Here is a 24,850-nt window from a genome sequence, read left to right on the forward strand (position 1 = left end):
CACTTGGCCCTTCACAGTCCTTGAGGAACGAAAAACCCCTTCAACCGCTGACATGTTCGAGAGAGAGAATGGGTTTCTTTTTGATGCCAGATTGTCTGAGTGCAGCCTCAGCTACTTCTAGGAACAAGACAAAGCAGTGAGGAAGTGCCAGCTGAGTGTTTCTTAGAGAAAAAAAATTAGGAATGAGTGCCAGCCCTCTACAGTGTGAGTGAACATCCCCATTTCTGGATCCTGGTAGAAGCCAGTAGAGAGACATTTCCTCTGGGGCGAGAGCTTCTGCGATTTCTTCCATGACATTCACACCTCTGCCCTCGCCAGTAGTGTCCCTGGGTGACGTGGATGTTGGGAGTGACTCTCGCAGTCATTTGGAAACAGATTTCCGCAGGCTTGGCAAGCCTGAGCGCTTGCTGAAGCCTCGCTCGGAACGCTTCTTTACTCGGTCACTAGCTGGTTCCTGAGCGTGCCGCGCTCCTGAAAGGGTGTCAGTCACCACCCGTGTCTAACGTCTCTGGGTTACTTACTGTGTGTCTGGTAGTGTTCTAAGTGCTTTACATGTACTAACTCATTTAATCCTGGAAATTCATGAACCTGCTGTACTGCTGCTCCGTATTGTACTGTGTCTGGAGATCCCGAAGCCAGAGCAGGAGGGAGCTCGTGCTGGGCCCTGCAGCTTCTAGTCCAGCGTGCGGGTGAACACAGGCGCTCTGGTCCAGGATCCTCGCTCCTCCCCTTCCATGTCCTGCAGAGCGCCTGTGTGGCACGTGCCCTTCCTGGCTCACACCGGGGACTATGGTAGGGACTCTGCGGCCGCTTGGGGCTCCTCCCCGTTCCTGGCCATCTTCCTCTGCTTGTGTTTCCTTCTTTGCACTTTCCACCTTCTGAGGTACTGTTTATTTGTTGGGTTTCTTGTCTCTGGTCTTTGTTCCACCTCTAGGATGCGGAAGGCAGACGTATTTCCTTGCGTTGTTCACTCTCCTTCAGTGATCATAGTGGCACCTGACAGATACTAGGTGCTCGGTAAATACTTAGGGGACGGGTGGGTGGGTGGATGGCTGTGGTACTGGTTCCTTCCTGAATCAGTATCGTAAACCTGATGCTTCCTGCACCTATTTGTGTTCTCTAAAGTGTGCAAGAGAAAAATTTATATATGATTCAAATGTATAGCACCAATGCATCAACTATTTGTTCTTACCTCATTCTCCTCCATGTGTGAGTTAGTGCAGTGATGGAAATATTTTGGAGGATGTATTTTGAATGATGTGTTAGGCTGCCACCTAGAAATACTGCCTTAGTCATCTTTGTTGAAATAATTATTTTTTCCACATGCAAAAGAATGAAATTGGACCCCTTACACACCCTATACAAAATTTAGTCAAAATAGATCATGGATGTGGTAAAGAATACACCTTCCAGTGCAGGAGATCCAAGAGACACAGGTTCGATCCTGGGTTGGGAAGGCCCCCTGGAGCAGGAGATGGCACCACACTCTAGTACTCTTGCCTGGAAAATTCCATGGGCAGAGGAGCCTGATGCAGGCTACAGTCCATGGGGTCACAAAGAGTCAGACATGACTGAGCGACTAAGCACACACACACAGATCATGGACATAAGAGCTAAAACCATAAGACTTTTAGAAGAGTCAGTTTGAGTTATGCAGTGTTTTCTTAAATATATACCAAAAGCAACAAAAGAAGAAATAGATCAATATAAAAATTAAACTTCTGTGCTGCAAAAAATCATTGTCAAGAAAGTGAAAAAGCAGACAATGAAATGGAAAGAAATACTTGCAAATCATATATCTGATAAGTAACTAGTATCTGGAATATATAAAGAATTCTTAGAACACTGTAAAAAGACAAATAGCCCAATATAGAAATGGGCAAAGGATTTACATAGACTTTTTTTTCAAAGAAAGTGTACAAATAGCAAATAAGCACATGAAAAGGTATCAGCACCATTTGTCATTAGACCCCAATTCCCTCTCAAAGCCTATAATCAAAATACAGATGAGAACAGGTGTTGAAGCTGTGGAGAAACGGACCTGCATACATTGCTGAAGGAATGTGAATAATACAGCCACTTTGGAAAAATCAGTTTGGCAGTTCCTCAAAATATTAAAGCGACTATTTGACCCAACAATTCTACTCCTGGGTATCTACCCAAGAGAAATGAAAATATATATCCACCAAAAACTCATACACAACTGTTCATAGCAGTGTTATTGATTAAAAAAAAAAAAAGGCCCAAAAGTAAAAACAACCCAAATGCCTGCTGAGAGATGGATATATAAATGTGGTACATCCACCCAGTGGAATATCACTTAGCCACAGACAGGAATAGGTACTGATAGGTGCTCCAACATGATGAACTTGAAAGCATTCTGATCATAAGATACCCTATATTGTGCGGCTCCACTGGTGGCTCAGAAGTTAAAGCATCTGCCTCCAAAGCGGGAGACCCGGGTTCGATCCCTGGGTTGAGAAGATTCCCTGGAGAATGAAATGGCAACCCACTCCAGTATTCTTGCCTGGAGAATCCCATGGTCGGAGGAGCCTGGTAGGCTACAGTCCACAGGATCGCAGAGTCGAACACGACTGAGCGACTTCACTTTTCACTCATACAAAGTGTCCAGAACAGGAAAATCTGTAGAGGAAGAAAGTGGATTAGTCTCTGTGCCGGGCTGAGGGCGGAAGCAGGGAGGGCGAGTGACTGCTGACGTAGAGGGTTTCTTTTAGGGAGGCTGAAATGGTCTTAAGTTAGATGGTTGCTTAACCCTGTAAATATGCTAAAAAAACAGTTATGTGCATTACATAAGAATTATATGGTATGTGAATTATATTAAAAAAAACAGTCTAAAATGAATATTATGTCGCACATATCAGCTTCCAGTTTGAGCTCCTGTTCCTGACCACTTCCACATCAGGAGTCCCGGGCACTAACCTGCTCTGAAATGCTGTTTCCATGTCACTTGCTGCTTGAGGCAGAGTCTGTATCTTTGTATGCCCTGAGTCCAACCAGCTCCCGGCACTTAGAAGCCACCCAGATATTTACCGAACCGAGATGACAGGAGTGTGGCAGTTCGTTTAAGAGGGAAAGTTAGCCTGCCAGTGTCGTAGAAACCCAGGGCTTCCTGCACCCTCTGCCCTGCCCCTCCCATATACACATCATGACAGCAGTACTGTCTGCTCACTGTGGACAGAGCATCCTCTGATACCTTAATCACTGAAACCTAAAGGCAGTCTTGTGAGGTTCGTGTGACTGTTGCAGAGAAGGAAGCTGATTGAGAAAGGTTAAGTAACTCACCCCCAGTCTCCCAGGGATATGGCCAGACCTGAGAGCCGGGCCTTTCCGCTCACACCCTTATGTTCCTAATAAGGTTCCTGACTGCTGGGGACGTGCTGGAATCATGGAGCAGGCCAGCTCCAAATGCACTACAAGCCTCTGAATTTGTCTTACTTCAGGTCAAGGAGAGATTACCCTTTTGTCTAGCCATCGCATTAGACAGGCTGTTCTCTGGCTTGGGTAGTTAAGAGTTAAACTCCCGTAAAATACAAGTCAGCAGTCAGTTTTTCTCAATCTCTGTGTTTTGTTGTGAGCCTATCTCCAGAGGTAAGAAAAATTGATTCTTAGGATTAAATGCTGGTTCATGCAGTGCCCAAAATTTTATTCATTTTTTTTGAAGCAGCAGGTAATAAGCCCATTTGCTTGCTGTTCCCCGTGGCTGAGCTGGTTCTGCTGCACAGCAGTTAGAGAAATCCAATTCAGCAGACATTTATGGATCTGCCTTCATGTGCCAGGCAGCAGGTGAGGAGCCGGGGTCACAGGGACGAATACGCTTTGGTCCCTGTTCGAAGAAAGTCCTTAATGTTTCCCAGCTCCTTTCATCGTGACCGGCATTTGTTGTTTGGGGAAGGTTTGGATCATTTGCCTTTACATTTTGGTGAAATATACTCCCTCTCTCAGAAAATTACTGTCTAAAATGTAAGAGCTTTTGTTTGTTAAATGTACAGGAGGTAAGGAGGTGGCATAAATATTTAGATCTCGACAGTGGTGCACTGATGCTTCAATTCTGAGCCAGCTGTGTGAGACTCAGAGTTAGATGACATTTCATCCCTTCAGGGAGAAGTAGAAAACATTTATAGGCTCTGAATGAAAGCATGAGGGTATATACACAATTCAAAGTCAACCCAGCTGCCTCTTCATTCACATTTGCTGGGACAGCATGTCTGTGCATCCGTGAACTTACTTCAGAACGCTAGAGGTAGTGAGCCAGCATTACAGAAGTGAGGGAAAGGGGGGAAATTACAGGGGAGAATTACAGAGTGAAGTGAAGTTAGCACCTGAAATGTCACTGCCCTGATCCTGAGAGGTGGCCGGGCCTTGGGCAGGTTGTTGCTCCTTGTCCTCGTCCATGAGATTGAGGATAATCAGCACCTTCCTTGTGAGGCTTGGCAGCCTTAAATGAGACAGCAGATGCGGAGCACATGCCTTTAAAGAGCCCACAGTAAATGTGTCTCTTATTAGAGCAAACGGCCACCTCATGCGAAGAGTTGACTCATTGGAAAAGATCTGATGCTGGGAGGGATTGGGGGCAGGAGGAAAAGGGGACGACAGAGGATGAGATGGCTGGATGGCATCACTGACTTGATGGACGTGAGTCTGAGTGAACTCCGGGAGTTGGTGATGGACAGGGAGGCCTGGGGTGCTGCGATTCATGGGGTTGCAAAGAGTCGGACACAACTGAGCGACTGAACTGAACTGAACTGAACCATTTAAAAGTAGTCCTTTGTCTTTTTTTTTTTTTCCCAAAGCTGTTTCCTTCTGGTACTTTTGTGTCCTGGCTTCTCAGCTGCACATTATTCCATGGTCATTTTCCATCTCACTGTGTGGTTCCTGTAACTCTTAGTGGGCACGCCCCGGTCTGTGGTCGGTGTGGGTGGTCTGTGGTCGGTGTGGGTGCACTCTTCCCCTGTTGAGGGACATTTGGTTGCTGCCAGGATTTCATTGTTGTAAATCATGCTTCAGTGAAGAGTCGTGTGTGTGGAGGGTGTTCACTGGCTTCCTGGGAGACCTCAGTCCAGTTCCGTCACCTCCGTGTGCCTGTCCCCTTCCTGCCACGTGGGGAGGCGGCAGTGCCCAGCTGAGGGGACAGCTGTGTGGGCAGACGAGGTAGAACGATGACCCAGATCCTCAGCGGGCTTCATCTCCTGGCCTCTGTTTGGGTTTGGGGCTTGGGGCTCGCTCTCCAGAGATGAGGCTTCGTCAGTCACAGCTTCCAGAAGGACTGTAGCAGCATACGAGTCAAGAGAGTTACGTGAGAGAACCAGTTTCTCCAACCTCTCACTAGCAGTCATCCTCGCGTGTAATTGTGTAAACAAACAGAAAACACTGTCTCTGTGTTTGAGCGGCTCGTTAGGGCAGGACTCACTCGAGCTCACTGCCCTAACCAGTTCCCACCTCATCTCACAGAGGTCAGGTTCCAGAGGCTGTCCATGAATCTTTTCCAAAGCTTGTAGTCCCCACACGCTTTCTACCAAATTGCAGTACATGTTGGTTCTTTTGAAACTTAAAAATCCAGTGTATTTTATTCCTCACTGAGGTACATGCTTACTGTTGAGTATCTGTTAATTTTTCCAAACAAACCCACAGTTTGCTCTAGAAAATTTGCCATGCTGGGTCATAATTTCGATGATTCCCTTTCTGCTCTGCGGAAAAAAATCGGCAAGGGCAACCACACACCCTGGTTTGCCCACTTTGTACTCATCATAATGTGATGACTCATAGCACCCCCCTCACTGTCAAAAGTGGCCTCTTTTGGATGATAAGTTATATTATCATCCTCGCCCCAGGGCTTCCTCAGCTGCAGAGGTATGTGTCTGTTCTTCCCACCTCCCTCCTGCCCTGGACGACTTTCTCTCTGCCCAGCAACGGCTTCAGCCATGTGGCTTTCTCTAGGCTTTCCCTGGAGGTCCTCATACGTGCCCAGCCTCTTCCATGTATCACACAGCTGTGTCCTTGGTACTGTTTATTGCGCTTAGTATAACATCCTCTCAGTTCAGTTCAGGCGCTCAGTCACGTCCAGCTCTTTGTGACCCCATGGACTGCAGCACGCCATGCCTCCCTGTTCATCACCAACTCCCAGAGCTTACTCAAAATCACGTCCATCGAGTTGGTGATGTCATCCAACCATCTCATCCTTTGTCGCCCCCTTTTCCTCCCACCTTCAATCTTTCCCAGCATCAGGGTCTTTTCAAATGAGTCAGTTCTTCACATCAGGTGGCCAAAGTATTGGAGTTTCAGCTTCAGCATCAGTCCTTCCAAAGAATATTCAGGAGTGATTTCCTTTAGGATGGACTGGTTGGATCTCCTTGCTGCCCAAGGGACTTTAAAGAATCTTCTCCAACATCACAGTTCAAAAGCATCAATTCTTCGGCGCTCAGCTTTCTTTATAGTCCAACTCTCACATCCATACATGACTACTGGAAAAACCGTAGCTTTGACTAGGCTTTGGTGTAGTCAATAAAGCAGAAGAAGATGTCTTTCTGGAACTCTCTTGCTTTTTTGATGATCCAACAGATGTTGACAATTTGATCTCTGGTTCCTCTGCCTTTTCTAAATGCAGCTTGAACATCTGGAAGTTCACGGTTCACGTACTGTTGAAGCCTGGCTTGGAGAATTTTGAGGATTACTTTACTAGCGTGTGAGATGAGTGCAATTGTGCGGTAGTTTGAGCATTCTTTGACATTGTCTTTCTTTGGGATTGGAATGCAAACTGACCTTTTCCAGTCCTGTGGCCACTGCTGAGTTTTCCAAATTTGCTGGCATATTGAGTGCAGCACTTTCACAGCATCATCTTTCAGGATTTGAAATAGCTCGACTGGAATTCCATCACCTCCACTAGCTTTGTTCGCAGTGATGCTTCCTAAGGCCCACTTGACATCGCCTTCCAGTCTGGCTCTAGGTGAGTGATCACACCATCCTCTAGGTCCAGTTATATTATTGCAAATAGCAACATTTCCTTCTTCTTTTATGGCTGATATTCCTTTCCATATATGTGTATATATTCCCATCTTTATCCATTCATCTATCAGTGGGCACTTAGGTTGTTTACTTATCTTGGCAAATGGAAATAATGCTGCAGTGAACATAGACATGCAGATGTCTTATCAGATCAGCTGCCTGATTGTTTGGTGTGGCATCAGGGTGTTGCTGGCTGTTTTCCCAGCCTTGGAGGAGTGGCATGTCGAAGCTTCCCTGTGGGCCCAGCAGCATGCCCCTTTGCTCACCAGGACTCCCTGCTCTGCGGTGCCCCCTGTATGGGTCTCAGGGGCCCTTCTGTTGGGGCGGGGCTGGCTTCTGGGCATGCACATAGGCGGGGCTGCTCCCTGGCCCAGGAGCTGCTGGCCCTGCCTGTGCGGTGGCTGCTGACGTGCCGGTGGTCGGGGCTTGTCCAAGGGTGACTGGCTGTAGGGCCTGCGGTGGTTCCAGCCCACTGGGTAGCAGGCTGGTGCTGACGGGCTGGACAGAGGATGCCAAGATGGCCCTGGTCAGCAGTGGAGTAGTCGTGGGTGGAATGAGCTTCTCGGGAGGGCGGCCATCAGTGTCTCTGTCCCTAGGAGGAGGCCTCGTTGCCTCTTGCTTCTCCAGATCAGCAGTTCACCACTTGCAACTTTTTTTTTTTTAATTTTATTTTATTTTTAAACTTTACATAATTGTATTAGTTTTGCCAAATATCAAAATGAATCCACCGCAGGTTATATCAGCTTTAAAGTTTATCCTAAATGTAAACTTTGCCCTTATCAAATATAATAAGGTTATTCATATTTGCAGAGCACCTAAAAAGCCCTCATACAAACACAGCAGGCAGGGCCAAGCTGAGTGAGCAGCACCAAGGATGAGATAACACACCACCCCCGTCTTGATTGGTCACAGGCGGAGTTTTGTTAACAAGATGAAAGTCTATAAATAGAGAAGCTTGTGCATTGGAAAAACAAGTGCATATTAACTCTCAGGGTGACTTCCTTCTTTACTGAGGTATATTTTAACTGGCTAAAGGGCTTTGTCATGATGGTGTGATCACTCACCTAGAGCCAGACATCCTGGAATGTGAAGTCAAGTGGGCCTTAGAAAGCATCACTGTGAACAAAGCTAGTGGAGGTGATGGAATTCCAGTTGAGCTATTTCAAATCCTTTAGATGATGCTGTGAAAGTACTGCACTCTGTTGGGAAGCGTAGTGCAAAATAGCCGTAAAAGGAGAAAGTCCTTGGGAAAATGGCGAAGGGCCAGAAATACCCGGCTTTGCACTGCGGACAGAAAAACATCTCCTGCCTTTGGTTATGCTCGGCACCAAGAGTTAATAGGAATGTTACTTGTGAAAGCGGGTTGTGGGATAAGCCCATGAGTCATTTAGAGCACACTGGCCTTGAAATGTTTTCACTGATTATGTGTTAACTCCATATGCGCTCTGCTGACCGTATACTTTAAGCTCTTTGTTCCTGCTTCTATAAAAAAGCTTGACTGCAGAAATAAACTTGTCAGTCCTTGCAAGAGACGGTCCAAGTGTCCTTCTTTCAGGTTCGTCGCTTCCAAGTCCCGGGGAGAAAATCCCCAACAAGTGGCGCCACAAACAGGGACTTGAGAGGAAGGCTGAACAAAGCAACGAGCCCCTGCAGAAAGAGGTAAGCAGGATGGGAGAACATAGCAGTAAAATTCCTTTCATTTCTATAATGCATCATTTTTTTAAACAAAATGGTATTAATGTTTCAAGAGATCAGTTGAACGATTGCTATCATATTTTACTGGAACAATTCATGGTTCCCAGAAGAGGGGACACTCAATCTAGACATATAGAAAAGGGTTAAAAATAATATTTTGTGAGCATATCGGCAAGGATTACATGGTCACTCATACGGGCTATCATAGAACAAACTGAAGGGCATAACGTTGATTTGGAAGTAAAAACTATTCGATCTTTACATGAATATGAGCTTAAGGAACAAGATACGCAAGGTGCTTTGAAATATAAGAATGTTATGCTCAATCAGACACAATCCTTAGAAAAACAACTTAGAGACATATATATACAGGATATATGTATTTGACAGTATTTGTCAAAACTGAAGCCACTTAGAACGGAGGTCATTTCATTCAACGGACAGCCCAAATCTGAGGTTTTTCCTTCTGCTCCGCCTGTAACAGCAATTGCTAACTTTGCTCGTACTAATCATTTCACTCCTCCTTGGGAGATGCCTGCTTGCACTTTCGCTTTCCCAATGCAATTTAATCAACCTGCCCAAGACCAAAATACTTGGGCTAATCTAGATTTTAGCATGTTGTCTAGCTTTAAGAAAGCATGCACTCTGTATGGACCTACTTCTCCTTACTGTATAGAATTTCTCGGAGGATGGGCTGGCCATTGGATGCCATATGATTTTTTTCAAATAGCAAAGATAATTCAAAATCCTCAACAATTACTTCAGTGGCAAATATGGGTTAATGATAAGGCCCAACAAATGCTGATTGACCAGCAATCTCATGGTAACTCTGCCAATTTAACCTCTGATATACTCACTGGAACAAGAGCCATGGCTGATATGATTGCACAATTAGCTAATATTACCCTTGAGATATTACATTTCATTAAAGAAACTGCCTGCAGGGCATAAGCAAAGGTTGATAGCACTAACTCTGATGGTTCATTTATTAAGATTATTCAAGGACATAAAGAGGAATATTCTCAATTTATAGGAAAATTAAAGGATGAAATTGAGGAATCTATTAAGGATGTGACTTTACAAAATATTATTTTAAAACAACTTGCTTTTGAAAATGCTAATGAGGAATGTCAATCCATGCTTAGACCAATTCAAGAGACTAGCTCTCTTATGGAATATTTGAAAGCATATAGGGACATCAGATCTATGTCCCATAGAGCAAAACTGGCAACATTAGAAACCTTTAATGTACAAAAGGCTGCTAATACCAAATGTTTTAACTGTGGGAAGCCCAACCATATGAAAAAACAATGTTGCCTACCAACACAGGCCGAAAAAAATAATACTGCTTCTAATAAGAAGAGACCCCCAAGAATATGTCCAAGATGTAAAAGGGGGTTCCATTGGCTGAATGAATGTCATTCTAAATTTGATAAGGATGGAAACACCTTGAACCCCGGTGCACAACAAAAACAACAGGGAAACTGATAAAGGGGCCGTCCTCTAGCCCCACTACAAAAGGAGGACCTAGTGTTATGATGCTACAAGCAGCTACATCTAAGAGTGCTTGCATTGATGTATCTAGTCCTTATGATATGGAACTAATAGAATTATGCAACCCCCACAAAATTCCCACTGGATATTACGGCCTGATTCCACCCAGGACTAATTTTGGGACATAGTAGCTGCACAATGAGAGGTTTAGTGGTATTGACCGGTGTTATGGACAAAGATTATGAAGGGGAAATACATGTTATGGTAAATGTTATGAAAACGGGAAATGCATACTTACAAAAAGGGGAACGTTTCACACAACTATTACTTTTGCCATATGTTAAACCAATGAAGGCATCTGATAAAGTTCGGCAGGGAAGCTTTGGCAGTACCAACCTTACTGCTGCACTATCCACCTTATTAAAGGAACATCAGAAACCCATGCTTACTTTACGCATACGGGGAAAGAATTTCACAGGCATGTTAGATACCGGAGCTAACATTTCAATCATTAGAGCTGCAGAGTGGCCCCTCGATTGGGGTAAGGTTATGGCTCCTTCTAGACTATTAGGAATGGATGAAACTGATGCCGCACAAACTTTTGTCAGTGCATCCTATTTACAAGTGTATGGCCCTGATCAAATTGTAGCTTATCTTAAACCATATATTACTAATATCCCTATCAATTTATGGGGACGGGATTTTCTTGAACAAACGAAAGCCACAATTTCTTTAAATGAACCTTTTTAATGGGGGCCATTGAGTTAACACCGCTGCCCCTCGATTGGGAATCTAATACCCCAGTATGGACACCTCAGTGGCCCCTAACTAAAGAAAAATTGGCAACTCTTACACAATTAGTAAATGAACAATTACAAAAAGGTCATATAGAACCTTCATTTTCCCCATGGAATTCCCCTGTTTTTGTAATAAAAAAGAAATCAAGAAAATGGCGAATATTGATAGATTTAAGAAATGTTAATAATACCATGTCACCTATGGGGCCCTTACAACCCAGATTGCCCTCCCCTTCTATGGTACCAAAAGGATGGTCTGTAGGTATTATTGACTTACAAGACTGCTTTTTTACTATACCTTTGCACCCTAAAGATAGAAAACGTTTTGCCTTTTCAGTTCCTTCTATAAATCACATGGCTCCTATTAAAAGATTCCAATGGAAGGTGCTACCTCAGGGAATGATGAACTCCCCTACCATTTGCCAATATCTCATATCTGTTTTATTACAACCCATTAGAGACAAGTATCCTACTGCGTTTATAATTCATTATATGGATGATGTACTTCTCTCTATGGAATCTGAACTCTGTTTGCAACAGTTATACAATGAAGTTACTACTACTCTTCAAAATCATGGCCTGCTTGTTGCGCCAGATAAAATTCAATGGAAAGCACCCTTTAATTATTTACGACATGTTATAGAAGAATCTAAAATCAAACCTCAAAAAAACTCAAATTTCTGTGCAGTCTCTACACATGCTGAATGATTTTCAAAAATTGCTAGGAGATATTAATTGGCTGCAGCCATCTGTTGGCATCCCCACCTATGCCTTACAAAATCTATTTAAAATTTTAGAGGGATCCCCTGACCCTAATAGCCCTAGGCAGCTAACAAAAGAGGCCAAAGAAGAACTGGCCTTAATGGAGAAACGCACTCAACAATCTTTTTCAACTCGGCTAGATTATGATCAACCAGTTTCTTTATATATATTCCCCACTGAACATTCGCCCATTGCAATTATAACTCAACATAGCCCAATAGAATGGGTATATTTACACACTAAACAGTCTAAAAAAATTATGTCATATATTGAGAAAATAGGGCACTTAATTATGTCAGGAAGAAGCCATGTACAAACTTTGGATATGATCCATATGCAATACATGTTCCCTTGACAAAAAAAGGAATTGCAAATTACCTTACAGTACAACTTGACCATGCAAATGGCATTAAATGATTTTCAAAATGTTATCTCATTTCATTTGCCGAAAGGAAAATTATGGGACTTTCTACAATGTACTAAATTCATTGTAACTAATGTCATTGCATCCCAGCCTATTATCAATGCACCCACCTATTTCATTGATGGCAACAAGAAAGGCATAGCAGGGATTGTCGGCCCTGATATCAAAGAGAAATTACCCACTACCTATTCTTCAGTACAAAGAGCTGAATTATATGCTTTATATGCTCTTATGTCACTTCAACCATTATCCTTCAATGTATATACTAATTCCAAATACCTTGCTTCCCTTTTTCCTGATTTTGTTACCGCCTTTTCATACAACCTAGATGAAGAATTATATACTCTCTTTTCACAGACTCAAGCTTTAATTCGCTCACGTACGGAACCTTTCCTTATTGCACATATACGTGCTCATTCAGGTTTACCTGGCCCTCTGGTCGCAAGGAATGATGCTGTTGACAGGCTCATAGCTCCCATTTTTACATCTGCCAATGACAAAATGCTAATCTTCATACCAATGCTAACAGATTGCAATCTAAATACCATATTCCTCTCACTGAAACCCGACATATTATTAAAACCTATGATGTTTGCGCCCCTCTGCACTTACGAACTACAATTTCAGGAATTAATCCCTGGGGGCAACAACCTAATTCCCTTTAGCAATCTGATTTCACTCACTGCTCCTTAAGAAAGTTTTCTTTGCTTTTTGTCTCAGTTGATACATTTTCGGGCTTTATCTGGGCAGTACCTGTCTCTTCAGAATCTAACGAACACACCATTTCCACACTCTACTCACCTTCCCCATTATGGGGATTCCTTCTGTCTTGAAAACAAACAATAGACCTGCATTCACCTCACATTCATTTCGTTCATTTTCATCAGAATGGAACATAACACACATTACAAGAATACCCTATAATCCTCAGGGTCAAATTATTATTGAAAGAGCCCACCACACCCTAAAAACTCGTTTACTAAAACAGAAAGGGGAAATATGGAAGAGGAGATAGACTTCTTATCCTATTAACCCTCAATTACAATTATCTTTAACTCTTTATTCCCTGAATTTTTTAAACTTAACAAAAAATAATTCTGACACTCATGCAGATAGACATTTTACAGAAGACAAAACAGCAAATTAGAAATCAATACACCAATATGGTATAAGCAATTTAATCAGTGGCTGCCAGGAATCTTACGACTCCTAGGCAAGGGTTATGGTCTTGTCATTGCAGATGGAGAGGAAATCTAGGTTCCCCTTCGGTATGTCCGTTACTGAGAGGGACCCCAAGACCGGACTCCCTCGGGAAGTGACGAAGTTGACGCAAAGGGTCTCGTCAATGACCCTGGAGGAGCCAATGAGGAAACGCCATCGTCTGAATCCTTACCCGACATGGGCTCAAGTGAAAAACATGACTTGTCAGGCTGAGCAGACACTGAAGAGCAAGAGGAACATCATAATCGCTCCTGGTTTAATAGATCAAGCATTGGAGGCTTTCATAAATCTAAAACAAGTTTCTGGACTGATAAGGACATATTGCTGAATTGGTATAACAGGGGCTTATCACCCCCACAACCCAGGATTGTCGTCCCCATTGTGGGGCCAGAGCAATGGCACATTTGGAAAATTCCAGCAGCTTTAGAGCACTTCGCTAATGTTTATGGGACTATGGGTGTGTTTTGTCCTTCTAATTATACCTTCCTATACAATAGTACTGGCTATATTCAATCATATGTTCACCTTCTGTACTTGTTTATTGTAGGGCATTTTGATATTGACTTATCGACCAAGATTGTCAATTGTACTGCATGTGCATTGTATACCTGCCTTAATCACACCATTTCCTATCACAATGCTAGCATTGCGCTAGTTAAACAAAGATCTGAGTTATGGCTTCCCATAAACTTAACTGAGCCTTGGACTGATTCTGTATTTCTTTCTGTGTTCTTGAAAATTGGACTCGACAAGCTCAAATAGATCAGCAATTACAAACACGAATGAATGAGTTACAAACTGTGGTTATCCACTTAGGATACAAATGAGTTATCCACTCAGGAGATCAAGTGCAGCAACTGATGTTCCAAATACGTGTACATTGTCACTGGAATTTTACTTCTTTTTGTCTGACTAACATGCCCTATAATAGCACTGAATATCCTTGGGATAAAGTTAAAGTGCATTTGCAGGATCTCACAAATAACTCAAGTTTAGACATCAATTTGTTGAAACAACAAGTTGCTAATTTTCAAGTTAGGGTACCTAGGGAATTGTATAGCACTCAATTCTGTGATACTTTAACCAAAACCCTATGGTCTCTAGACCCTAGAGCTTAGCTTTCAGGAAGCAATATTTTTATATATGTATTAATCACCCTGCTCTTTTTGTCCTTGATTATGGGATACAGAAGTCTCTACTCAAGACTCCATGCTTCCCACAGTGGAGTCCAACTAGCAGCCGCCATGCTTAATTTAAAAACAAAAGGAGAATACGTTGGGAAGCGTAGTGCAAAATAGCCGTAAAAGGAGAAAGTCCTTGGGAAAATGGCGAAGGGCCAGAAATACCCGGCTTTGCACTGTGGACAGAAAAACATCTCCTGCCTTTGGTTATGCTCAGCACCAAGAGTTAATAGGGATGTTACTTGTGAAAGCGGGTTGTGGGATAAGCCCATGAGTCATTTAGAGCACACTGGCCTTGAAATGTTTTCACTGATTATGTGTTAACTCCATATGCGCTCTGCTGACCGTATACTTTAAGCTCTTTGTTCCTGCTTCTATAAAAAAGCTTGACTGCAGAAATAAACTTGTCAGTCCTTGCAAGAGACGGTCCAAGTGTCCTTCTTTCAGGTTCGTCGCTTCCAAGTCCCGGGGAGAAAATCCCCAACACACTCAATGTGCCAGCAAATTTGGAAAACTCAGCAGTGGCCACAGGACTGGAAAAGGTCAGTTTTCATTCCAATCCCAAAGAAAGGCAATGCCAAAAAATGCTCAAACTACCGCACAATTGCACTCATCTCACACGCTAGTAAAATAATGCTCAAAATTCTCCAAGCCAGGCTTCAGCAATACATGAACCGTGAACTTCCAGATGTTCAAGCTGGTTTTTGAAAAGGCAGAGGAACCAGAGATCAAATTGCCAACATCCTCTGGATCATGGAAAAAGCAAGAGAGTTCCAGGAAAACTATTTCTGTTTTATCGACTATGCCAAAGCCTTTGACTGTGTGGATCACAATAAACTGTGGAAAATTCTGAAAGAGATGGGAATACCAGACCACCTGACCTGCCTCTTGAGAAACCTGTATGCAGGTCAGGAAGCAACAGTTAGAACTGGACATGGAACAACAGACTGGTTCCAAATATGAAAAGGAGTACGTCAAGGCTGTATATTGTCACCCTGTTTATTTAACTTATATGCAGAGTACATCATGAGAAATGCTGGGCTGGAAGAAGCACAAGCTGGAATCAAGATTGCCAGGAGAAACAGCAATAACCTCAGATATGCAGATGACCCCACCCTTATGGCAGAAAGTAAAGAGGAACTAAAAAGCCTCTTGATGAAAGTGAAAGAGGAGAGTGAAAAAGTTGGCTTAAAGCTCAACATTCAGAAAACTAAGATCATGGCATCTGGCCCCATCACTTCCTGGGAAATAGATGGGGAAACAGTGGAAACAGTGTCAGACTTTATTTTTGGGGGCTCCAAAATCACTGCAGATGGTGATTGCAGCCATGAAATTAAAAGACACTTGCTCCTTGGAAGGAAAGTTATGACCAACCTAGATAGCATATTAAAAAGCAGAGATATTGTTTTGCCAACAGAGGTCTGTCTAGTCAAGGCTATGGTTTTTCCAGTGGTCATGTATGGGTGTGAGAGTTGGACTGTGAAGAAAGCTGAGCGCCGAAGAATTGATGCTTTTGAACTGTGGTGTTGGAGAAGACTCTTGAGAGTCCCTTGGACTGCAAGGAGATCCAACCAGTCCATCCTAAAGGAAATCAGTCCTGGGTGCTCATTGGAAGGACTGATGCTGAAGCTGAAACTCCAATAGTTTGGCCACCTCATGCGAAGAGTTGACTCATTGGAAAAGACTCTGATGCTGGGAGGGATTGGGGGCAGGAGGAGAAGGGGACGACAGAGGATGAGATGGCTGGATGGCATCACCGACTCGATGCAGATGAGTTTGAGTGAACTTCGGGAGTTGGTGATGGACAGGGAGGTCGCAAAGAGTCAGACATGACTGAGCGACTGAACTGAACTGAACTGAAAGGGCTTTGTGGTTTGAGAGGCTCTATTTTCCCCAAAACAAGTGCCTGCATTCCTGGGCTGCTGTGTTCGTGTCTTGAAGGTGAAAAAGCCAGTGTTTCGAGTGAGAGATCCTGCCAGGCTGACCTGGTGCACTGTCAGCTGGGGGGCTTTGGTTCACAGGTCATTTGGGGGCCTGCAGTCCACAGGGCAGACTCTGAAGTCGCAGTGCGAAACTGGTTTTGTGCTTATTTTAACCAGGTGACTTTCGGATGGTGGTTGGAGAGGATAAGGCAAAAGTGTTGAATATCGTGAAGCCCAACATGGCCCACTTCCGGGAGCTGTACGGCAGCATTCTGCAGGAGAGCCCCCAGGTGGTGTATAAGGCCCAGCAGGGCAGCCTGGAGGTGAGCGGTCGGTGGGACATCACGGGTCCGTCCTGAGGCAGGAGCCCGTTTAAGGGGAAAAGTCGAGTGCGCAGTATGACCAGTGTGGTAACTATTCACAGAAAGTGCGTTTTGCGTGTAAACGTGTTCTCTGTGTGTTTGAAATAAGGCTAAAAGGTCACATAAGAAACTAGTGACAGACAGGAGGCTGCCTCTGGAGAAGGGCCAGGGGCTGACATGAGCCGGGTGGGGGCCGGTCTTCACCGTGTGTACCTTTTTGCCATTTGAACTTCTTGCTACATATATTAATTATTAATCAGAAACAAATAGAAGCAAACTCTGAAATTACCTTCTCTTCGCCTCCAAACCCATCTGCCTCCCAGAGGTAGTCTTATTCACAGGTTGGTGTGTTCGCTTCCAGATCTCATTGCGTGTGCTTCTGTGTGTATTTGTACGTGTATAGACATGTAGGAAGTGGCTTGGTCTTTTTCATTTTTTTTTTACATAAATGTATTCATATATGTTATTCTGAAGCTTGTCTCTCCCCCACTCGTTATATGTATTGTGTCTTGGGACTTTTCTTTTGACATAGCGGACAAGGCTTTCTTTCAAGGCATTTATCAAAAAAATACTAAGTTTTTTGAAAATAAAAGTCAAAGAACCTTTGAAAAATGTAATTTGGATATAAGATTTTTTAAACTATAGGATTCGTGGTTTTTTAATCTTTACGATAACACCATTAACTTTTTTAAAGCTCCTCCTCTTCCACATAATAGGGGCAATTCATGTTGAATAACAAATTAATGGTATTTCTAGAACTGAAAGGAAACTTTAAAAAACAGGAATTATTTTAAATGTAGTGTTAGAGAATAACATGAATGCCCAGAATACCCACCACTCAGGTTAACAGATTTTGCCGTGTTTGCTTTAGATCGAGGTTTTGTGTTTTTAATTTTTACTCTTCTCAAAGTGATGCCTGCACACTTTAAAAATCAGGTGACACCCCAAGGTTTTTACAAAAAGCAGCATTTCCCTGCTGCACAGCTCCTACTTTCCCAGAGAAGCTGCTTTCATCTCCTTCACTGAGGCTTCTGGTGTTTATCTCCATATTTATAAGTAATATGGTTTGACTGTTATTTCTTGATTTGTTTTCAGTTTTGTACATTTTTTGTCACCCTTTTATGGAAAATGAGAATTTTTTACTCTCATGCACTCCATTCACACACACACACTCTCTCTCTCTCACGCACTCTTTCCGCCTCTCTCTTCACCACCACTCACTTATGCTCCACATATAGTTATTACATGGGCTTTCCACATGGTTCAGTGATCTACCCAGATGGTTAAGATCCATCCACCTGCAGTGCAGATGTGGGTTCAATCCCTGGATTAGGAGGATTCCCTGGAGGAGGGCATGGCAACTCACTCCAGTATTCTTGCCTGGAGAATCCCATGCACAGAGGAGCCTAGCAGGCTACAATCCATGGGGTTGCAGAGTCGGGACACAACTGAAGTGACTGAGCATGCATGTATGCATAATTATTACGTAATTTTAGGTTAATAGTCAAAATTTACTTTATTAAGACAACTGGGTTTCTTCATTGCTGCCATATACTACTGTGAAGTTTACTTTCCTGCACAACTTTGTTTTTCTTGGAGTTAATCAGTCCATTTGTTCCTTCTTGCTTAGTGTCTACATTGTTGTGGTTCAGTCGCTAAGTCATGTCCAACTCTTTGCGACCCATGGACTGCAGCATGCCAGGCTCCCCTGTCCTTCACCATCTCCCAGAGTTTGCTCAAACTCACATCCATTGAGTCAGTGATGCCATCCAACCATCTCATCCTCTGCTGCCTCCTCCTCCTGCCCTCAGTCTTTCCCAGAATTAGGGTCTTTTCCAATGAGTCAGCTCTTCACATCACATGGCGAAAGTATTAGAGCTTCAGCTTCAGCATCAGTCCTTCAAATGAATCGTCAAGGTTGATTTCCTTTAGGATTGACTGGTTTGATCTCCTTGCAGTCCAGGGGACTTTCAAGAGTCTTCTCCAGCACCACAGTTTGAAAGCATCAATTTTTCAGTGCTCAGGCTTCTTTATGGTCCAACTCTCACATCTGTACACGACTACTGGAAAAACCATAGCCTTGACCATACAGACCTTTGTCGGCAAAGTGACGTCTCTGCATTTTAATACACTGTCTAGGCTGGTCATAGCTTTTCTTCCAAGGAGCATCTTTTAATCTCATGGCTGCAATCACTGTCCGCAGTGATTTTGGAGCTGAAGAAAGTAAAGTCTGTCAGTGTTTCCATTTTTTCCCCCATCTATTTACCATGAAGTGATAGGACCAGATGCCATGATCTTAGTGTTTTGAATGTTGAGTTTTAAGCCAACTTTTTCACTCTCCTCTTTCAGCTTCATCAAGAGGCTCTTCAGTTCCTCTTCACTGCCATTAGGGTGGTGTCATCTGCATATCTGAGGTTGTTGCTATTTCTCCTGACAGTCTTGATTCCAGCTTGTGCTTCATTCATCCAGCCCAGCGTTTCTCATGATGTACTCTGCATGTAAGTTAAATAAGTAGGGTGACAAAATACAGCCTTGACATACTCCTTTCCCAATTTTGAACCAGTTTGTTGTTCTATGTCCGGTTCTAACTGTTGCTTCTTGACCTGCATACAGGTTTCTCAGAATGCAGGTAAGGTGGTCTGGTATTCCTATCTCTTTCAAGAATTTTCCACAGTTTGCTGTGATCCACACAGTCAAAGGTCTTAGCATGGTCAAGAAGCAGAAGTAGATTTTTTTTTTTTAATTCTCTTGCTTTTTCTGTGACCCAGTGGATGTTGACAATTTGATCTCTGGTTTCTCTGCCTTTTCTAAATCCACATTGTACATCTGAAAGTTCTCAGTACACATACTGTTGAAGCCTAGCTTGAAAGATTTTGAGCATTACCTTGCTATGAAATGAGTACAATTGTGTGGTGATTTGCACATTCTTTGGCATTGTCCTTCTTTGGTATTGGAATGAAAACTGACCTTTTCCAGTCTTGTGGCCACTGCTGAGTTTTCCAAATTTGCCGGCTAATTGAGTACAGCACTCTACCAGCATCATCTTTTAGGATTTGAAATGGCTTAGCTGGAACTTTATCACTTCTACTGCCTTTGTTCATAGTAATGCTTCCTAAGGCCCATTTGACTTCACACTCCAGGATGTCTGGCTCTAGGTGAGTGACCACACCATGGTGGTTATCCAGGTCATTAAGACCTTTCTTGTATAGTTCTTCTGGGTATTCTTGCCACCTCCTCTTAATCTCTTCTGCTTCATCTAAGTCCTTACCGTTTTTGCCCTTTATCATGCCCATCTTTGCATGAAATGTTCCCTTTGTATCTAATTTTCTTGAAGAGATCTCTAGTCTTTCCCTTTCTATTTTGAAAGGACATTTTCTCCTCTATTTCTTTGTGTTGTTCACTTAAGAAGGCTTTCTTTTGTCTTCTTGCTTTTCTCTGCAACTCTGCATTCAGATGGGTATATCTTTCCCTTTCTCCTTTGCCTTTCACTTCTCTTCTTTTCTCAGCTATTTGTAAGCCCTCCTCAGACAACCATTTTGCCTTCTTGCATTTCTTTTTCTTGGGGATGGTTTTGGTCACTGCCTCTTACACAGTCTTACGAACCTCCGTCAATAGTTCTTCAGGCAGTCTGTCAGATCTAACCCCTTGAATCTATTTGTCATTTCCACTATATAATCATAAGGGATTTGATTTAGGTCATACCTGGATGGCCTACTTTCTTCAATTTAAGTCTGAATTTTGCAATAAGGAACTGATGATCTGAGCCTTAGTCAGCTCCAGGTCTTGTTTTTGCTGACCATATAGAGCTTTTCCATCTTCGGCTACAAAGAATATAAAAGTGAAAAAAAGTGAAAGTCACTCAGTCATGTCCAACTCCTTGCAACCCCATGGACTCCGGGCCAGAATACTGGAGTGGGTAGCCTTTCCCTTTTCCAGAGGATATCCCAACCCAGGGATTGAACCCAGGTCTCCCGCACTGCAAGTGGATTCTTCACTAGCTGAACCACAAGGAAAGCCCAAGAATACTGGAGTGGGTAGCCTATCCCTTCTCCAGAGGATCTTTCCGACCCAGGAATTGAACCAGGGTCTCCTGCATTGCAGGTGGATTCTTAACCAAATGAGCTATCAGGGAAGCCCTGATTTTGGTATTGACCATCTGGTGACATCCATGTGTAGAGTTGTCTCTTGTGTTGTGGGAAGAGGGTGTTTGCTATGACCAGTGCATTCTCTTGGCAAAACTCTGTTAGCCTTTGCCCTGCTTCATTTTGCACTCCAAGCCAAACTTGCCTGTTACTCCAGCTATCTCCTGCCTTCCTACTTTTGCATTCCATTCCCCTGTGATGAAAAGGACATCTTGTTTTGGTGTTAGTTCTGGAAGGTCTTGTATTTTCTATATACTTGTAAATAATTCACCCTCAAACTCTCTTACAAATCTGTAAAACATCCTCCTTTGTAGACAAACACATCAGGTGTTTTCTCTGTTTCTTGCTTTTCGTGGGGACCTTCTTCCTGAAGTCCTGTGTCCCCCGTTCCTTTCGGGGCTGGTTGCTTTCTAGACACGCTGCACAGCTCTTCCCCTGGAGCTTTATTTCATTATCACCTATAGTACAGGGTTCTTCCTTGCTGGTTTCATCTTCTCCTTCTCTCTCTCAGTGGTATTTCGTTGAGATGTCCATCTGCCTCTCCCTAATGATTGCTTTTCTTGTGCTTAAGCAAAATTGCCACCGCAGCAGCACATTCTGCCTACTGTTCACCTCTTTAAATTTGCTTCGTGAACCGCGGTTCTTTTTTGAACTGTTCCTGATGACCAGCTCTAGGACGTTTCTGGAGATGGGGTGTCATTTCCAGGGCCCCAGCGCTTGTGAGTACCCAGTGCCCAGAAGCGGTGGTTTTCAAGGTGTTGTTACAGGACGTGTCCACAAGGCGGCAGCACGTCTCCATTTCCAGGTCTGGGTGGGCGGCAAGCAGAGCTTTAAAAGAAAGTGGCTTTCCTGGGTGGGAGAGGAGGGTGGACAGGCCGAGAAGAAACAGCCGAGGGCTTGTGCTCCTTGCTGTTTCCCACCCTCGACAGATACCAAGCCCTGACAGACCGCTCCGCTGAGGACGCTGTGGTTCCTAGGTAGGGGGACGGCTCCGTGCGAGGAGGCTGCAGCGGGGAATCCCACCAGCGTAAGAGTTGCGCACCAGGTGACTTTTGCAAGCTCTTCCAGCCCAGAGCGCGCACCGCTGTTTGGATGCGGGAGGTTTCATGGAGCCTTCAGGGGGGTGCGCCTGGATCGGGAGATTGTGGTCCCCACTACAAGAGACCAGACACTCCAGGACTCAGGGGAGCTCGTTTGCTGACCCATCCTCCCCAGCTCTCTCATTTGGCCGAGTCCAGGCTGCAGGGCCCCAGGCTGCTCAGGCCCCAGAAAGGTGACACGAGCCTGCTGAAAGGGCCTTCAGGGAGATAGTGTTCACGTTTCTGTTTTTTTTTTTCCCCACCCCACTTCTCTCTAGGTTGAAGGGGTTATGTTAGGTTGGAATAGAGTTCATTTACAACGTTGTGGGTTTTTTGGGGGGAGGGGGGGAGGGTTTCCAGCCACCTGATTCTGTTACGCTAAACATGTTCTGTGTTGATTTCTTTCTCCATACAGATTTCTAGAGTGTGTGGAGCACAGCAGCCTGTGCGAATGGGACCTTTTCGATAATTTATCTATATATTAGTGCATATCTATTACTCTCAAACACCTCATATATGCCTCTCCCTGCTCTTTCTGCTTTGGTAGCCATCTGTTTGGTTTCTGGTCCCGAGAATCGGTTTTTCTTTCCTAAATGAGTCCGTTTGTTTCAGTCTTTGGATTCGGTCTCTAAATGACATTAGAAGGTGTTTGTGGTTCTATGCCGGCGGCCCTTCACTTAGTGTGGTCTACTCCAGGTCCATCCATTTTTCTGTTTTTTCTGCAAACAGCAGTATTTCAGTCCTTATTTTGGCAGAGTAATATCCCAGGGTATGAATGAACCAGATCTTCTTGAGGCATCCATCACCGATGGAGATTTTTTGTTGTTTCCAGGTCTCCGCTTGTGAATGACGCTGCATGCAGGTTGGGTGAGTGTGTCTTTGCGAATGAAGGTTGGTTTTACTTGTTTGTTTTTAATTTTTATTTTTTTCACATAGCACCCAGGAGTGTGATCGCAGGCTTAAATGGTAGGTGAATTTTTATTTTTGAAAGGGCCCTTCCTTCCGTTCTCCATCATGGCTCTTAGCAATTGACCTTCCCAAACATGGCGAAGGAGGCCTCCCTCTCCTCCATGCCCTCCCTGGAATGTATTGTCAGCCTTGATTGATCTGCTTTCTAACTGGTGTGAGGTGATACCTGGTGGTGATTTGATTGCCCTCTCATAATAATTGATAAGGGAGAGCCATGGTTTTTGTGCAAAAAATTAAAATAAAACACACAGTGGGTGTAAAAAGCCCTCTTGACATTTGCTCTCTGAAAGGTGCTTGTGTTTTGAATTGTTTTTACTTACCCCCCCGGGCATTTTCTAGGTCTCCGGGAACTTCTACTGTCTCCCAGGCCTCGGGGCTCAAGGCTGGTCAGGCTCCAGGGCTATGACACAAGCCCAGGTCACCGAGGGCTCAGGGAAGAGTCGTGGCATTTTGTGTGTTAATGTGTGTGTGTGTGTGTGTGTGTGCCCTCTTCCTTTAGAGTTTTCTTTTTTTTTTTTCAATTGGAATTGAGTTCATTTTCAATGTTGTGCTTCTTTGGGTGTTAGGTACCCTAACTGTTATCCACGCATTTCATTTCAGGCTTTTTTTTTCCATACAGGTTGTTAGAGAGGGTTGAGCAGAGTCCCTGATGCTGGACAGTTGGTCCTCGTGACGACTTTCTGTATGCTAGTGGGGATTCGTCAATCCCAGACTCCTAATTCATCCCTTCCTCCTCCCCCCACCTTTTTCCATTGGTAACCATCAGTTTGTTTTTTTTTTTCCTGGGTCTGGGCATTGCTTTCTCTTAGGTCAACAGGTCCGTTTCTGTCCATTTTCCACTGCCTGTCTAAGTGACATCACAGGCTATTTGTCGTTCTGTGACTGAGGTCCTTCACTAAGTATGATCAGCTCGGTTCATCTGTGTGGTTGCAAAAGGCAGCATTTCATTCATTTCTATTTATGGCTGAGTGAGAGTCCCTTGCATCTGGGTGCCACGTCTTGCTGACGCATCCATCTGTCCATGGACATGTTTGTTGCCTGCTGATCTTGGGATTGCAGATTATTCTGTAGTGAACATTGGTTTCGCCCGTTGTTTCCACCCTTTGTTTGGGAATCAGAGTTTTTCTTTGCATATAGTTTCAGGAATGTGATTGCGGGACCCATTGATAGAGATCCATCTGTATTTGTATTTATCTTCTCTGAGGGTGCGACCTTCAAACCTTTGCCATCGTGATTCCTGTGCTTTTCCCTTCCCCAAACGACCGTCGGATGGGTCCCTTTCCCCTGGGCCCTATCCCGCTTTGATTCTCTATTGCATTTTTCCTGATCTCCTCTCTGATGGCTGTGAAGTGGTATCTGGTTGAGATTTCTATCTGTCTCTCCCTAATGCTTGCTGCTCTTGTGCTTAAGCAAAATCACCACCGCAGGAACTCATTCTGCCTGCCTACCACTCACCTCTTGAAATTTGCATCTTGAATGGGGCTTCTTTTTTGAACTGTTTCTGATGACCAACCCTAGGACGTTTCTGGAGGTGGGGTGTCATTTCCAGGGCCCCAGCGCTTGTGAGTATCCAGTGCCCAGAAGCTTTGGTTTTCAAGGTGTTGTTACAGGATGTATCCACAAGGCGGCAGCACATTTCCATTTTGGGGTCTGGGTGGGCGGCAAGCAGAGCTTTAAAAGAAAGTGGCTTTCCTGGGTGGGAGAGGAGGGTGGACAGGCCGAGAAGAAACAGCCGAGGGCTTGTGCTCCTTGCTGTTTCCCGGGACGTTTCCCACCCCCGAC

At 44.0% G+C, this 24,850-nt stretch overlaps 1 protein-coding gene across 3 annotated transcripts in view; it reads left to right on the forward strand.

The window, feature by feature from the left end:
- LOC102281266 (phosphatidate cytidylyltransferase, mitochondrial-like) overlaps positions 1–15,705 on the forward strand; it is a 33,502-nt gene extending 17,797 nt beyond the window's left edge. For 2 of the 3 annotated variants that reach the window (XM_070359972.1, XM_070359973.1), the window contains 2 exons: positions 8,576–8,679; positions 13,433–15,703. In XM_070359972.1, coding sequence (XP_070216073.1) covers positions 8,576–8,679; positions 13,433–13,741 — 413 coding nt within the window. In that variant the 3' untranslated portion in view covers positions 13,742–15,703. Of the gene's footprint in view, positions 1–8,575; positions 8,680–13,432 lie in introns of all 3 variants that reach the window. The other variant, XM_070359971.1, reaches the window with a different exon arrangement.
- Positions 15,706–24,850: the final 9,145 nt, after the last annotated feature.

The sequence above is a fragment of the Bos mutus genome, chromosome 22, assembly GCF_027580195.1.
Source record: "Bos mutus isolate GX-2022 chromosome 22, NWIPB_WYAK_1.1, whole genome shotgun sequence".
Classification (NCBI taxonomy): domain Eukaryota; kingdom Metazoa; phylum Chordata; class Mammalia; order Artiodactyla; family Bovidae; genus Bos; species Bos mutus.